The 17687-nt window shown below is 47.6% G+C and overlaps 1 protein-coding gene and 1 long non-coding RNA gene across 2 annotated transcripts in view; one reads left to right on the top strand and one right to left on the bottom strand.

Annotated features, from left to right (window-relative positions):
* Window positions 1-5935, bottom strand: part of Col15a1 (collagen type XV alpha 1 chain) — a 107710-nt gene extending 101775 nt beyond the window's left edge. Inside the window, exons 1-2 of the mRNA XM_031377349.1 lie at window positions 5525-5935; window positions 5353-5441 (exon numbers count right to left, since the gene is read on the bottom strand). Coding sequence (XP_031233209.1) covers window positions 5353-5441; window positions 5525-5535 — 100 coding nt within the window. The 5' untranslated portion in view covers window positions 5536-5935. The remainder of the gene's footprint in view (window positions 1-5352; window positions 5442-5524) is intronic.
* A 3033-nt stretch (window positions 5936-8968) lies between these two features.
* LOC116095306 overlaps window positions 8969-17687 on the top strand; it is a 9526-nt gene continuing 807 nt past the window's right edge. The window contains exons 1-2 of the long non-coding RNA XR_004120540.1: window positions 8969-8989; window positions 9770-9856. This is a non-coding gene — a long non-coding RNA (uncharacterized LOC116095306). The remainder of the gene's footprint in view (window positions 8990-9769; window positions 9857-17687) is intronic.

Here is a 17687-nt window from a genome sequence, read left to right as displayed (position 1 = left end):
GTACCATGGGGGATATTATACTAGAAGAAAAGTCAGATGTGTTCACTCCTGCCTCTATTCACTAAAAAGCCCTACTGGGTATCCACTTGTGCCAGGCTCTGGGGCTCAGAGTTGGACAAGGCCCAGGCCTTCTCTCATGGCTCTTCCTGTGCAGCAGGGGATGCAGGAGTTATCAATGGTCACCATACAGTCTGAGTTCCCTGTCACTGAGAGGCACCCAAAATGCTTGGGCAAAGAGGGGTCACTCCCAGGGCAGAATTCTAAGGGAAGATGGTATTGCTAGACGAAGTGGAACAGAAGCATGTTCAAAAAGGGGTTGTCTGGGCAAAGAGAAAGATGTTGGCATCAGAAAGCTATAGCTGTCCATCATGAGCCTAAGCCAATAGGTTCTGTGTTTGTTGAGGAGGTGGGGCCCTCAAGCAAGAAGCAAAAGTGCATCTTAGATACAATCAGGGCAAGTAAGTGGCATGATTAAATTCTGGTCTAAGAAAGGTCCATCTGCATATACAAGAACCATCTGCATCATTCTGTTCTCAGGTGGGCGAGCCTACTCTATGTCACTTAGACACTCCACAGCCAGGTTCCATGCCATGTCACTCACTCTCACCATGGTGATTTTCTGCTCCACATCACTCAAGTGACCATAGTGTGCACTTGTAACAGCAGTACTAGGCAGGTGGAGGCAGGAAGGTCCCTGGGGCTAGCTGGACAGGCAGTCTACACTAACAGGTGAGAAACCTTGTCTTAAAAAATAAGGTGATGGTGTGCACACACATACACACACTCACATACACACACTCACATACACTCACACTCACACACACCCACACATAAAGAGGAGAGAAACACATACTCATATGCATGAGTAAAGAAAATATAAATAAAGGCTTCATTAGGATTCTAACTGGCGCCTGTTAGAAATCTTCACATTAAATGCAGTGATGAGGCTGGATGCTGGCCAGGATATGAGGATGGGGACTATCACTTCCTGATGCCCACAACAGAGGCAGGCATGCCAGCAGTACCTGCTTATGTGGAGAATATTCACCCCTGTGACTCTGAACCACATCTAGGTAGGAAACTAAAGGCAATGTCTCCTACACATGTGTCCCGAGATGCACAGGAGAACAGTCATACCCCACTGTCAGATTCCACAGCTACATGACAGCCCACATGCTGCTGGAGAAAAATGGAAAACTCACAGCAGGTATAGTCACAGAGGGGACTATTATACCACAAAGAAAACGAACTATTTGCCTCATGCAGAAATCTCAAAACCTTAACATTCAGAGGAAACTAGAAACCAAAAAAATACATTTCTCGTGGAAAAGGCTCAGAGTCAAGAAAGATAGAGTCCAGGCATTTAGGGACATGCGTTTAGGTTGTCTTCTTCTTTTTTTTTTTAATGAGCCAAATTGACAACTATAAAGTTCCAGGTGGCAATCACCCCTGAGAGATAGGGAACCCCACCCCTACACAGGGCAGGGTGCTCTGTTTCTGCTGGGCTGGACTTTCAAGGCGCACTCTTCTGAGTGGAGGTATTCTCTTGGGAGAAGGCAGAAGAAGCAGATGACTTGCACACACCAGTACCTTATTAGCAGGCACAACAGCAGCTGCTCCAGCAACAGTGCTCACCCTCCAAAACTGCAGCCATTCCAACCCAGCTATTTCACTGGGAGAGGAGCCTGCAGTGCTGACCAGCAGCCTAGCTCCAACTCTTCAGAGACACAAGGGGCCATGATGGCTGATGTAGGAGGAGGAAGAGTGAGCGCCCTCAGGCTGAGGTAAATATGGAGTGAGATGTGACCTTTTCTTTCTACCTGTGAACTCAGAGCCCCCTGGGGGAGATCTGGGCCTAGCTCATTCCTATCCCCAGTGTGCAGGAGACCTGGCTCAGTGGGTGCTCCATCTGTTTGCTGAACCAGGTGGCATAAATCTCAAGCTGGGTAAATGATGTTTTATTTCCCAGTGTTCAAAGCTAGAAGAAATATAGAGCCAAGAGAATCTTGCCACCCCATCTCATAGATGGGAAAATAGAGGCTTGGAAGGAGAATTTAGTCATCTCGACTTACAGAAAGAATAGGTCCACGATGAAGCCTGGGTTTTCCAATCCTCAAAACTGGGTCATGGAGGGGCAACTAGGAAGCTTACAAAGATCTAGTCTGTAATAAATCCACTATCTGAAGATTACTGTACGCCTGTGTTCCATCCCTACTATAGGAGCTTTACCCATGGTGGCATTCAGGTACAGCACAGACAATAGAGCTGGAGACCCAGAGGAGCAGCCAGGACTCAGAACAGCCTTCCGGAGGCGGCCAGTACTTGATGGCACTGGCAGCCTGGAAGTGGGCAGCCACGTGCAGGCTCTGTGTCAGGCTGCCTGGGAACCAGACAAGAAGTTTCACCCACCTGAGACTGGGTGTCTGCAAAGTGCATTCTTTTTGTTTTTCTTTGTTTGTTTTGTTTTTTGAGACAGGGTTTCTCTGTGTAGCTCTGGCTGTCCTGGAACTCACTCTGTAGACCAGGCTGTCCTCAAACTCAGAACTCCGCCTGCCTCCGCCTCCCAAGTAAAGGCTTGTGCCACCACAGCCTGGCTCTTTTTGTTTTTCTAAGCAGCTTTGCTGGGGTCTGATGTGCAGCTCACGGGGAAGGCAGTTACATGAGCTAATGCATCTGTGCGACATCTCAGCCACCACAGTCCAGACTTGGATCATTCCTTACAAAGATCCCAATTGCCCATTTAGTCACCCCTGCCCTTGTCCCTAGGCCTAAGCAACTAAGGATACCTTCCATCTTGGTGGCTTTTTCTTTTTTAGAAATTTTGTTTGAGTGGGCTCGGGTAACATGAACGTTTTTATCTGGCTGCCTTCACTTACCATGTTGTAGCATGGATCTGTGTTTCCTCCCTTCTTATGGTTGAATAGTATTTCACAGAATGGATATACCATGATTTATTCATTTGTTTAGCAGTTGATAAACCGGCTTGTTTCTATACTTTGTCATGATGTATAATGCCAATATGAACGGTTACATAAAAGTCTTTGAGTGGGCATATGATTTTCTTTCACTTGAATAGACATTAAGGAGTAGAGTCACTAGATGATGGCAAATCAATATTTAGTATTTAAGAAGCTGCTTAGCTACCAGGGGAAAGAAGCAAGCTTACGAGTTTAGTTTAGTGGTCAAGAGCATAAATTCTTCCAGTTGGACTTCCACCGATAAAGGCCATATGCTCATGGACAAATGACCTTACCTTAGTATCGTTGTTTGTGAAGCCGCATCTATGGGGCTGGTGTATATAAAGTTATAAAGTCTTGGGGGTCCATTGAAATATAGTTTAGCTAAGTGGCCCAGGCCAGCCTTGAACTTACAATCCTCTTGCCTTAGCATTCTACATTCTGGGATTACAAACATCACGCTCAGCATGACCTTCTTTTCTCTTCCTTCCTTCCTTCCTCCCTCCCTCCCTTCCTCCCTTCCTTCCTTCCTTCTTTCTTTCCTTCCTTCCTTCCTTTCTTCCTTCCTTCCTACCTTCCTCATTTCCTAACAGCCAGTTGAACAATGGCCCTGTGGAGGAATGTCTCCCAGAGCCCACAGGCTTGCAGGCTACCACGGATCTACCTTGGAATAACTGAGTAGCTTCAGGATAATTGCATGCCCCCCCTGGGCCTCCTCTCTTAGGAAGGAGATGAGGCAAAGACCAGGGTATAAGAGATTTGGAGGTATACCAGACTCCTGTCATGAGGAGGACACTCCCAGTACAGCACTCACTGGGAACTGGAGGACCTTACGGCCATCCTCGTCTGGGAAACTCTTTTTTATTGATGGTTGACAGCAAAGTCTCTGGAGTAAGGGTACCTAGATCAAATCCTACTGCAGACACTTAGAAAGCTATGGCTTGGGTTCAGTGTGCTCAGAAGAGGGTATCTTTAGTCCTTAATCTCCAGCTTCTGGGATGGTGACTGAGATGGGAACCCGGTTCAGACATCATCTAATGCAGGGTTGGATGAGAGTTAGCCATGTAAACTGCATGCAAGTTCTATACAGTACAGGGCTCCAGGAGCCGTCTTCAGATCCCGTAGGGGCACTGGATGTCATCAGCTGCCCTCTGCTGCTGACTTGGCAAAGCCCTATGTCATATGGGAAATTGCAAGGTTTCCACACTGGCTATCCTTGGGAGAACTCTGCTCCAACTGCCCTTTGATCTGCAAGAAACACCAGGCTGGGCACCCTGGCAGGAAAAGCTATCATTGCATCTGTGTCTCACCCCCTTGCAGACCACAGGCAGAGCAGTACCAGGCTTCCTCAAGTACCGACGGAGTGAAACAAGACCACCAATCCCAGCCCAGCTTCCTGGGTGGCAGGGGGAACTATATGATGCTTCTCAGCTTTCATTGTTTTCAACTGGGCTATGTGCTACTCCTCTAAGTCCAAAGGGGTGAGAGGCTGTTGTTCCAAAAACCTGGTTCTGCTAAGAGTATAACGCAAAAGCTGAGCAGGGACAGGAACCTGCCCAAATGGGTTTGCGTTTTCTGCTTTTCATAGTCGCCACTTTCTAAGCCTTCCTGCGCAGAGCAGGGTATCTTTCCGTCACTTATTTTCTGCCTGCTAAGTACCCAGATGCATGGAAAGGACATTATTTCCCATCTGTCCGTTACACTTCTTAACATTTTGGGGAACTACGAGGGTCTATTAACCCTTCTTCTCAGATGAAGAAACTGAGGCATGCAGAGTGAAAAAGCATTGCCCACAGTCACCCAACAGAGGCGCGATTCACAGCGGCAGCGCCACTTTAAGTCAGACCCACTTTAACTCAACAGCTTCTGGGTCCTGGTCAGGGGAAACGGAGGCCCACAGAAGAGAAAGAAAGATCAGTTTCTCAGGCTTAGTCCATCATCACTGCGCCTCTGCCCGTCAGGGATGGGTACCTCTCGTGACTCAGGCTGAACCAAACGCCCTAGCGACTCTATTCTGTTATGTCAGGAACGACCAGGATTTCAAGGTATCCCTGCCGGAGAACTTTGTTTCCCATGGACTGAGTGTACAAGGGACCTGTCAACCCACAGCCCAGTGCGCACGACCTCAGCGCGGAAGCCCAGCGCACTTTGGGATACTTTGGCGGTATAGTGTCACTGTACAGCTGAAGTCCCTCTCTGTCCTCTCTGGTGAGCCGTGTCCAGCTCAGATACTCTGTGTGCCCTGGCTGAGGCAATAGCTTCAGCGCCTAGAAACCCGGGGGCCCGGAGGACCCGGGGCAAGACGGCCCATGCGCCGCGCCAAGCAAGTACTCCCTTTTATGTCCAGGAATGAGGCGCCGCAGCACCCGGGCGCGCAACGGCGGCTGGGGCTTACCTGTCGCAGCGCGCGTCTGCAGGACAGCGGAGAGCAGCGTGGAGATGATGGAGAGCAACCACCTCCGGCGCCGGTCCTGTGCAGTCCTCCTGCAAGAAGAGATGGCCGAGAAGGTGAGGCGGAGGCCGGGTGACGAGGTCAAGGCGCAGGGGGCGCGGAGTGCGGGTCCTACCTGTGTGTCATGGTGCAGCCGCCGGACCCTAGCTCCACTTCGCCCGCGGAACAAAGGCTGCGCTCGGCGGCAACGGCGGGATCCCTGCTGCCGCCCGCGCCTGAGTCACCCGCGCTCTGAAACCCGACTCCGCCGCGCCCTGTGCTCCCCCACGCGCGGTGCCCCACCTCGCCGCCGGTCCCCGCCGCGCCTCCCTACGCCCCCTTCTTCCCGCCACCCCAGAGCCTTATGTAACACGCGAGGAAAGCCCCGCATGCAGATGCAGAGCTCCACAACCCAGGGCCGGCTGGGATCGCAGAGGTTTTCTTATGTGACAGAGTAGGCTATTGAGATTCAGAGGGGAGTGGCAGTGTCCCAAAGCCACACAGCTCAAGTCGCTCCTGGTTGCTGTGCCACACCCAGCAGGCCAAGCCAGGATCCTACTTGCATGCCCCAGAGTAGAACGGTAGGGACGGAAGTCATGCACAGAGATAGAACTTTGAAGGACTCGTGGGGTGTGCTCTGAACATTTTGGAATCCCAAAACCTTGACCAAGGGGCACAGCCTTAAGAAACCCGATCTAGCCTCCTCCCGCCTGCCCCCAAGTTAATGGTGAAGGAACTGAGGCCCAGAGAAGGCAAGCAATTTCCCAAGGTATCCACCCAGTTAGCCACACATGAGAATCAACATTGGAGGAAACAGCAAAGACTCAACGTTGACCGGGGCACATAGAATCAGGTGTGTTACCTGCCTCCTGGGGACAAGATGCCCCTTAACTAACAAGCCTAGCTCTTGGACATGCTATCCCCAGGAGCTCTTGCAGTTACTAACTGGTGCACTTCAGGAAAAGTGGGGATGAGGACACGTCCCTTCTCAGGCCAGGAAGATAATGCTCAGAGTGGCCAGCCCAGGATAGTGCTCCCTGTGGGTCTTCCCTGAAGTTGGCACTGTGCTGATCGTACCCAAGACAGGCAGGACCATTGAAAGGCTTTTAAGGGACTGAGGTACCATGAGCCAGTAGGGTTCCAAGGAACTAACAAGGAAGATTGGGGGGGGGGGAATTCTTAGGACACTGCCCACTTACGGTGGCTTTGACATCTGTTCACGCTGTCCATGGATTAACTCTTGCTCCCTTTTTATGCCTTCTGTGATGAGCATAACACCCATTACAAATTACTAACCATGGGGAATTGGCTTTCTTGGGTCTGGAGTTCTCTATTACTTGCAAAATGCAGCCGCCAGTTCTGTAACTGACTTCCTAGATAGATTTACCTAAGAAGATTGTAGCACCCAGGGCTATTCTATTTGACAGTTAGAGCCAGAGGCTATACACTGGTGGCCTAGGCCTCCATGTGGTCCACAGATAAGTCTGGTTGGTGATACCCTACAAATTAAAAAGTTAATAATTACTCCATTTTATAATTATGAAATGTTTATTAAGATCCATATTTTGTAGGGCTGGAGGGATGGCTCAGAAGTTAAAAGCATGTAGCGCTCTGGAAGAGAACCTGAGTTCCAGGTACCCATAAAGAGTAGCCTACAGTCACCTGCAACTCTAGTTCTTGGGGACCTAACACCCTGCCCTGGCCTCTGTGGGCACTCCTACATGCATGTACATACAGACACACAGATATGCATGTACGCAAATTCATAAACCTTTCTTTAAAACCCAAATTTGTGGATTATTAAAAATCAGCTGGGCCTGACCACACGGGACCTGCATCCTTGAGGCCAAATTTTATTGGAATTAAATCAAGTAAGGCAATATTCTCCAATTTACCATGGTTGCCACTGTTTCCTCTTTCTCCGAACAACAAGACAAAGGACCAGTTCTACTTAATACCACACTTGAAGTCCGTCTTTGCTCATAAGTCAGAGTGGAACTAGGTTGAGAGCTTGCCACCCTGTTCCAAACGGGCGAACGGAAGATCTATGGTGAGAGATGGCCATGTTTAAATGGGATGGGAGGAGCATATAGTTAATACACAGATAAAGTTTGGTTTTACATATAAGATGGCTTTATGCCACAAACTTCTCCTGTCCCAGCTCTGTGCTGCCTGCAGGAGGAAGGTATACCTGTATTCAGCTCATGGGGCTTGACTGTACTTCAACTTATCAATGCTGGATGCTGCAGCCGATTCCTTTACAGCCCTCTCAGAGACGTCCTGTGTACACATTTGTTGTTTCTAGATAAGCACCTAAGACCCAGCTCCTTGGCATCTGAAGATAAAGGTCCCCTCCGGTGTTTCCTCACATGGTGACTGGAAATAGAGCCTGGCCAATAGTGCTGATTTGCTCCTCTTTCACCTGGAAAAGACAAGCAAGACTGTTGTGCTGAAATCTGACCTGAAGGTGGGAGTTATGGCCTAAGACGGGGGCTGTCTCAGGCCTAGGAGCTGAAATTGAGCAGGAGATGGTCCCCTGTGGGTGTGGGACTGATGGGGCAGGAAGCCAAGCCAGGCCTTCCACCTCCTGCCAGACAGTGCCGTGAGGGCTTAAGTGATTTCCTTCCATTCAATGTAGAGTTGTAGAAATAGCCAAAAGGAAGCATCATGTCATACTCCAACTAGTCTAAATTGTTTACCACGGTTCAGGCCAATTTGCAAGACTGGGACGTGTGGAGACTGGGGATTTAATGTCCCGAATTCTCCAGAACTTGACTAAAATGGGTAGACTGTCCATTTTCCTATAATCCAGCCAAATGTTCCAGGAGGCTCTGTATCCAAGGGCATTCTTCAGGCTGTCTCCAGCGGCTGCAAGGGCACTGGCACCTAGAAGGAGCGCCCCAGACCTGGTTCAGAACGAGGTTACCAAGAGTCAGTCAGTGCACGGCATTCTGAACCGGACTTTCTTCAGTATGTGGGTCAGATGAGTCTTTGGTATCTCACAGGAGATGCACAGAGCCTGCCTTGTATATCTGATTAATGAGCAGAAAGGGCAGACTTCCCTAGCCTGCTAGAAGCAAACTTATTAAAATAGTCAGAGAAGAAGGCTGCCTCTGGGATAAACAGGAGAAAACCATGACTGTATGAGACCTTGGCTGTGTCTATGCAAAGGAAACTTAGAGAACTTATTGTTCGGCATGTCACATAATGATGGATTTGAAAACCTGACAAGTCAGCAGGACAAGAGAAAACAGGAGAGAGGGTGCATCCGTGGGTTCCTAAGCACACAACCAGTGCCCTGTCTAGCGTTCCTACCTCCTCTCTCTTGTCATTTATGTGCATAGTGGCCATTGTTCCCTGCCCACACCTACATCCCTTTACCTGAATGCTTTCTCTGGCCCTGGAGCCTGTCCTGTCTACAAGCATGGTAGAGTTAAATTCCCCCTTCCAATTTTTAGCCAATGGAAAATGGCTAATACTTCTCTTTTCTTCTAGATGCTGCGTTTCAAAAAAAACAATAGTTTCATAACCTTCTTCTCACTCTTGGTCTCTTCCTCTCCCCCCTCTACAGGAAATCTTCCAAGAGCCTGGCACGCAGCAGGTGAGCACTCTTCCCCCCCCCCCCCCCCCCCCGAGCTATACCTTCCGCCACATTTTGAGGAATTTCTCAAGGCACTTGGAATGTGCTCTCACAATGCACACAGCTAATGCCTCTTATGGGCTCTTCCTCCTTCCCTGCCACATGCCCCTTTCCTTCACCCTTGTTCCCCAAGATGTTACTTACTATACAGAGGCACCTAAGACTTGCCTCAAATGCTGTTGTCTGGGTAGCCTAGGCTGAGAGAAGGGAATTTCTCTTCCACACTTTCACACATTCATGTGCCTATCACTCACTGCTCATAGGCTTCGGTTAGTATGATCTCAGCAACACAGAAGAGGGACAAACATTACAGAGGTGCACATTCCTATGGGTTACATGATAGAGCACACTGAAGAGTACATGTACCTGCAGGATAAAACACTATAATGCATTCTCATCTTTACCATGTGAAAGTATACTTTTTGGAACCTTCCCTGAGACCCCACTTGCCATATCATTCTGCAACTCACTGCCAAAGGCTGTGTTGATCAGTTCCAGTAAATATACCGCATCTGCCTTGCAGCTGCCATTGATGCTACCATCTGGCAAGGCTCAGGATGAGCTGTTATCGTACACCACGGTCCCCTTGGATTTTTCCAGGGGCTTGGCACACCTCCTTTTTAGTCCTGGTGCTGCTTCTGATGTCCTCAGTACTTCCTGGGGGTCTAAATTGCTTCTGCTTTGCTATCTCAAAGTGGGGGGAAAGTACTCTCAAGAATGCCCACTTGACTTTCCCTGTAGAAGTCAAGTTGCCGATGTAAAGACTCTGCCGGAAGCTCAGTATATAGAGGTACTTGAGATTAGGCCCCAAAGGCACAGAAAACACAGGTAACCCGTGGGAACAGGTAGGCAAGCCTCCTCGTGTCATCTATTGCTTTACACCAGGGCCCCTTCTTCAACTCTCATCTGCAGCTTCGTGGGTGGTTTACTGTAACTGGTGAATGAGAGAAGGGGAGAGTGGAGTTGTGTTGCAGGTAAATAAGGGTACTGTGAAAGTCTTCACCAGGAAGGAACCCTCCTTCTAGGTGCACCCTTAGGTTGTACACTGGCCCATCTCTCTGCAGGAGGGAGAAGTGGCCTTAGAGACCACGTAGAGAGAGGCCTGAGAAGTTGGTGGAGGTCTTAGATGATGGCCAGTAGTTTAAAAGACAGGGAGAACTGACTCAGGACAGGAGGTCCCAAGAGAGCCGAGGAGATGTTAGCGGCTCCAGTACCTGTTGTATAAGCCTGAGGACCAGAATTTAGAAACCACATAAAAACCCAACATGGTGTGAGTACCTATAATCCCAGCACAGAGACTGGTAGATCCTGGGGGCTTGTTGCTCAGCTGGACTACAAAAAATGGCAAATGGTGAGATCTATGTTCAGTGAGGGACCCTGTCTCAAAAAATAAGGAACACCCGAAGTTGATCTCTGGTCTCCACACAGGCAAGCACACATTCAGACACCACCAGCCCCTACCCCCACCAAAGAAAACATAGGGAAGAGGAATGTGGACTGGCCTATATAAGCTCAAAGCCTCACACTGCTCACCATAGACTCTACCACAGAGAAGGCTCTGCAACCAGTGTCCTGAGGAGGTCAGTCAGTCTTTCTTCTTGTCCAATAGCATGGACTCTGAAGCACGTCTAGCCACTGATGACGCTGGTTGTCTATCCCACTGTCCACAAATGCCCACACTGAGATCTCCATGATACCCCTCAGAAAGCCTCACCATCACCCTGGTAATAGCAGATTGAGGGAGTCTTCCTCAACAACACAGCTGGTGCTGGCTTACCTTCCCTGGCTGAGCACCGTTTGCCACCTCTGCCATATCCACAATAGACAATGCCTGTTTCGTCCACCTTGTGCCCACAGGATGTTGTTCAAATAAAAAGAACCATTTTATGGCAGAAGAGTGACCATGAGTGAGTGGCCATTCAAGGAACCCCTCAGTGTGAGCATGTGCCACGGCACCAGGACACAGCTACCTATTGATATGGTAGAAAAGTAAACCCAGACACTTCTGTGGATGCCAAGAAGTACATGGTGAAAGGAGCTTGCTATGGCTGCCTCCTGAGAGGCCCTGCCATAGCCTTACAAATTCAGAGGCGGATGTTAGCAGCCAACCATTAGATTGAGTTTTGGGTCCCTAACTGAGGACTTAGAGAAGGGACTGAAGGAGTTGAAGGGATTCACAACCCCAAGGACTAAGCCATCAACAAAGGAGTATACATGGCTCCAGCTGCATATGTAGCAGAAGATGGCCTTCTCATGCACCAATGGAAGGAGAGGTCCTTGGTCCTATGAAGGCTTCATAGATGCCCCAGTGTAGGGGAATAGAGGGCGAGGGGGTGGGAATGGTTGGGTGGGTGGAGGAACACCTTCATAGAAGCAGGAGGAGGGAGGATGTGATAGGGTGTTTCTGGGAGGGAGGGGAACTGGGGAAGGGGATAACATTTGAAATATAAGTAAAGAAAATAACCAATAAAAAAAAGGAAAAGAAAAGTTCGTTAAAGGCTCAGGGACAGGGGCCAGCTTAGGAACAACCCAGTGAGGAGTTGTGGTACTCACCTGCAGAATGTAGGAGTCACTGAGTGGCCTGTGTGTCTCACGAATCTAGGATACAGATGTCCCTCAGCATCCACAGATAACTGGGCCTCCTGACACCTAAACTACTTGAGTTTCTCATATATAATGGCATAATACTTGCATATCTATATATTTCATTTAGTTAGTTTTAAAAAATCAAAATATAATTACCTTATTTCCTCCCATTCCCTTTCCTTCCTCTAACTCCTTCCAAGACCTGTCCTTATTCCCTCTCAAATTCATAGCCTCTAGTTATTATTGCTACATGAATGCCCATGCATGTTCTCTCTCTCTCTCTCTCTCTCTCTCTCTCTCTCTCTCTCTCTCTCTTGTTCATGGAATATTGACAAAAAATGTCTGTACATAGTACAGTCAGAATGTCTGGTTTTAACCTGCATTTGATTTGCAGAACCCACAGAGATGAGGGACAAATACACGTGGGTCTGGAAATCAAGGGATCGTGTTAGGATTAAGTCTTTTTTCCTTGTCCAGAGAAACATTGAAAGCTCGGGCTCTCACAGGTCAGGGTGGTGGTATCCAGCAGAAAAGCTTTTCCAGTGGAATGCTACTTCCATGAATCTTAAAGCCATGGCTTGACTGGGCCACTTTGAGTTTCTCATGACAATGGACAAGCAGGCAAAAAGTAGTATGTGTGTTGGCAGGGGCGGGGGGAGGACATTGAGGCTCAATGGGTACCAGGAGCCAGCCTAGCTGTTACTTTGTACAGGCAGAGGACATATAAAAAGAACAACCTAGAGGATTTCTAGTGCTCCTGGATCCCAGGATGAGGGCCAGGAGGTCCAAGAACAGTCAAAGCAATCATGAGACCAAACTTCAAAAGGATGAAGAAGTCTGGACCATCTCTCCAGGCAAGCTGGCCAGAGCATCTAAAATGTGGGCTGAGAACAAAGGGAATCTAGAATGGGTGAGGAGGAAGATGCAGGAGGCTCAGCTGGGGATGGAGTTGCCTTTACTCTCTGGCTTTGCAGAGATGTCAGTTAGCTGTGGTCTCACAAGGGACTCTGACTACCAGTCTTTCATCTCTTTTCTTAAAATACATTAAGAACATTGTGTTCCCATAAAATGAAAGGCCCTATGTAACAGTACAACCATCCTCTCTTCTCTCTAGGGTACATTCTAAGACCCCAGTGGATGCCTGAAATTGCAGATGGTTCAGAACCCCACACACACCTTTTTTTTTTTTTAACAAATATATGACTTTGATAAAATGTGCTATGTGGATTAGGCATAGTAAAAGATTCAAAAGGAAGATATAAAGATAAATGAAAGTAGTTATATCAATATACCAAATAAACACCTGTGGATGTAGCCTTCTCTCTCCCTCTCTTCCCTCCCCCCCTCTCTCTGCCCTGCCCTCTCCCTCTCCCTTGCACTCTCCTTAGTCCACACTCCATCCTTCTCTTATGATGACATGGAATGATGCAATGTCTCATTCTGACAGGAAGTGAGGTAGATAGTGTGCACAGGGAAGTGTGAAATGGAAGCTGAGGAATTATCCATCTATATTTTGGGGCCATGGTCAACTGCAGGTACCAGAAACTGCGGAAATCATAACCACAGAGAGTCGGGGACTTCTGTTCAAGAGCAGTATCTGTTCCTGATTGGGAACAACTCTGCATACCTCATAGGTGGACTGCACAACCCAGCATATAACTCTGGCCTCACCGGCTTCACTGAGCACTCTCTTTTATCATTTCCTGCCTCTGGGTGGCCTTCTACCGAGGCCACAGTACAGCCTTGGCTACTAAGGTCACCACAGTACCCAGCATTTGAGATGCACACAACTTGACAGTGTCTTAACTCTCAGCCACTTCTCCTTCCTGCCATAGGACTGAATTCATGGGGCCGGAAGCGTGAGATGCTATGGGGCTTGTTTGCTGTGCACACATAAGCCGTGCACACATAAGCCCCTTGCAAAGGCACAGGAAATAATATGTGGACAACTTTGAACAATGGCAAGCAGAAACAATGGGTGAATAAATATTTTCCCCTTCCTCTCCCGGATGAGACCTGAGAAGCAGCCTCTTTAAAGGCGTGAGGAAGACAACCCAATTTGTACCAGATGCACATTTTCTCTTTCCTCTTTCCCACTTTACAGCCCCTCCATTCCCAAGAATTCTTCCAGAATCAACAACCTTGTTAGGTCTACCAAACACAGAAACATGTTAGAGCAGTGGAGTTATGGCACTGATGGAGAGATAAGTTCTGTATCTTGGCAAAAATAAAAACAAAAACAATAAAACAGAACAAGCACACACTGTGATGAGCTACAACCAGGACCCAGAAGCAAGAAGTCTCAATTCTCAGGAACCATGTCTATAACTTCTTACCACACACAGAGGCTGGCATCCAAGGTAAACACAAAAATACCGGCCTCTGGGAACTTGCTTAAGTATTAAAGATGACTTTGGGCTTCCAAAAGCTGTAGAATAGAGGAAGGTTAGTGGGGATAGTGGGGACTCTACCCCGTCTGTGATGATGAGCAATGTAAGGTATCCAAAAATTAGACTATAGACTTTTAAATTCAGGCATAGTCCCTTTCAGGCTGTGTGACCTTAGGAAAGTTACTAGTACTCTCTGCTATTCAAATTTCATGGATTGGAAAAAGCAATCATAATAATAGAAAGTGCCTGGAGCCCTTAATTAAGTGATTTAAACACACAGCAATTCAGTGAGTATTTTAGTATATCAGCCATACCACTGAATACTTCGGTCTCTCCAATCTAATAATAGGGTTGTGTTCAGAGTCATAGAATAGCAACTCGAGCAGAACATCCAGAGACCTTCAAGACCAGCACCACTGGCATCCAGAGGGGGGAAGGACTTGCCCAGCATCACAGTTAATCTGAAGTCCTGACTGCTCCCCTTTGCCCTTCTCTCTGCCCAGTTCTCTCACACATGGGGTCAAGGCCACTGCATATCAGAACTGGGAATGCACGCTTTGTGTCTTTAGGATGTCTTAAGGTTCTGTGCACTCTGTTAAGCTCAGCTGGAGAGGGTTCTGCTCTAACAAACAGCACGCAACAGCCATGGTTGATTTGTTTTCTAGCCTGTGCAGTGCCTGCCTCAGAATGGCTTTGTGGAAAGAAGGTAAGAAGTCCAGGTTCCCAGTCTCTGTGTAGTCAGAGTGGGAACTTCATGCTGGCCTTTTGAGTTGGAATTAAGCATCTCCCAAGATGCTCGTATGCACAGTCACAGATAGTCTAGAGTCACTCTGCAGCACCTGCTCGCTGAACTCTGTCCTAGAATCACTCATATGAGCATCTACTTAGGTTTCAAAAACTGTCTCAGCAATGATCTATTTACTGTTTCCAGCCTAGATACATGACTAATACTGCTTCTAGTGAATTTGGTCACCCACCTACCTTGGAAAAAACAAGACTAAAAGAAACCTTATACCTGTTCCCAAGGCAAATAGACACTTAACTGTGCAGGTCTGCTTAATAGAGAACTAGGTGACTGAGGAATCTCCTGGCTGATATTGGACAGCAGCCTGTGCAATATGATGCAAGCAGAACACCCTATCTTCAGGCTCCTTGCCCTCCATTCAACCTGGCTCCCCTATCAATACACAGACAATGGCCGCCACTCTTTGAATACTATACACAAGATGTGGCAAATATGAATATGCTAGATGAGACTACTATTTTTGTGTCAAGTATAAGTGTTGTCAAATGTGTCCTTTGAAGTCAGAGAGGGGAACAGGACATTCGTTTAAAGTGATGGGTATTTTATAAATGACATAACCTCATCTTGATTTTGAGAGAGGGCAGCGACATGCCCTCTCTCAGCACACACCTTGTCTGACACTATCTCTTGTCTCTGGCTATTAAAACCTGACTCCTCTGGGTAGCACTGGGAAGAGGGAATGGTCCCTGGGATTGGCAGCGGGCTGTAGCTTCCTCTTCCCTCAGTCCTACAGGTTCAAAGGTTTACAGTTGCCTCAGTAGTACTCTGGGGACATTCACAAATGGAGAAGGGGCATGTTAAAGGGAATCTCTTTTGTCACAGCAAAAGTGAATGCTATGAACACTTGGCAGGCCAAGGATGCCATATTCTGCAATAAGAAAGGTAGTCTACCCAACATGACATAGTTCAGCAATATGCAGTAGTGATGCACACTGAGAGATGCCTACAGACTGTAGCTGTCAATCTTCATTGATATAGAGACCATCAGGTTCACAATCCTGTCTGCACTCATCATGCAAAAACATTTCTCCTTACTACACACCTTATTCTGCTCCATTTTATTAAAGGGAAAAATCAGCTGATTACCCACCTCTTTAATTGTTTCCATGATCCACAAATAGGCAATGACCCATATGATTATTTCAAAATATTTAATCAGCCATTGGATAGGAATGTTGGGCAATTCTCAAGATGAGAATCACTCTTCTGCTTTCATGCTTGAAATCACAGGGTTTCATCAGGCTGGAAAGATGGCTCAGCACTTTAGTACCCATTGCTCTTACAGAGGACAGCAATTTGACCTCCAGTATTCACATTCATTCATATTACAACTACATATAGCTCCACCCCTGCAGGGAACTGATGCTCTCTTCTGACCTATGGGTGCCTACACATATGCAAGCACATGTATGCACACGCACACACACACATCCCTCACATTTGAATAAATAAACATCATTTGGGGCAGTGTGGCCAACATAGAGGCCCACTAACTTCCACTTGTCTCATTATAATGGTCTCTGCACATCATCAGCCTTGCAAACTGTATGCGCCTTTCATGCCTCTAACACCATGTCACATCCAAGAACAAACTCTCTTCTGGAAAAATCTCTGCTCACTCCTGAGATTCCCCACCTTAACGCATGAATAACCACGCCCTCCCCCCTTCATCACAGTCTCGACTCCCTGTCACCCTGAGAGTGTGAACCTTGCTCTGAGGTAAACTTGCTCCCAATTCCTTACTTTGTCCCTTCTCTGGACATGCAGGGTGAAGGTCTCGGTCTCTCTGTACCTAAGATATCCCCAACCTTCACTACCAGCATTCAATCTACTGCCATTAAAGTCTCTATCACAAGTGATCTCATCTCTTCTCCCAATGTCTCTGTAACAGTGTTCTCAACAACCATTCTATCAACGTGTTTGTTGATAGAAGAAAGCCCTTCAGAAAATGGAGTCAGCTCCTTACCCTAGACAGCCCCCATATCCTGGCTCAGTTTTCTGCTTCCTCACTTTTGTGACTCTGTGGTCCCATACAGAGATAGCCTACTCAAAAAAACTGCCTATCCCATCCCTTGTGCCACTACCCGTGTAGGCACAGGCTTGCACACCCCAGACCCCACCCTTGCTCCTACTTCTAGCCTGGGGAAGCCTGCCCTAGCCAAGTGCCCCTACTTCATGTCTTCTCCACATTAAGCTAGCAAAGGAAAGCCTAGGTCCTGCTGTGGCCTCTGTTCTTAGAACCTGTATGAGATGATGCTGCATAGTTAGGACCATCAGGGCATCCTTAGCTCAAAGGATCAGCACAGCAGCCTAGGGCAGGGCTGTACCCTCATTCTCATGACAGACATGAGGAAGCCATGTTAATGTTAACGTTCTCAAAGTCAGTTAGTGGATAAAGGGCAGAGCCTTCTGGCTTCCCATTCGTATTTCATTCATTCTGTTTCCCTTCTCAGAAGAGACATAGAACTGATCAGGTCCACCTCACTGTCCACACAGCACTAGAAAAGACAGCTTGGGAGTTTTTCTACCAACATGCTGAGTCCAAAGAATCCTACAGGGGCTGAGACTGACACGGTATCTTGTGGCTGGAATGGGATCATCCCCCACTCACACCCCCACCCACACCCCATGCCCAAAGCTGTCTGTGGTCTCTGAGTACCTAGGAAAGAACAGGGTTTCTGGAACGCTAGAAAAACTCAGAAGCACAAAGTGTCTCAGAAAAGACTGTCCCCAGAAACAAATAAAATAAGACATAACTTTTTATATTTGTTTCATTGGGAAAGGCAAGTTTTAATTACTCAGAAAATTATCAGAGCAGCCTTTTTGCCAAAATGCTAACATGCACATGTGATGAGGGATTTTTTTTTTTTTTTTTTTT

The sequence above is a fragment of the Mastomys coucha genome, unplaced genomic scaffold, assembly GCF_008632895.1.
Source record: "Mastomys coucha isolate ucsf_1 unplaced genomic scaffold, UCSF_Mcou_1 pScaffold18, whole genome shotgun sequence".
Classification (NCBI taxonomy): domain Eukaryota; kingdom Metazoa; phylum Chordata; class Mammalia; order Rodentia; family Muridae; genus Mastomys; species Mastomys coucha.
Note: the sequence above shows the minus strand (reverse complement) of the source record. Positions and strands in the feature narration are given on the sequence as shown.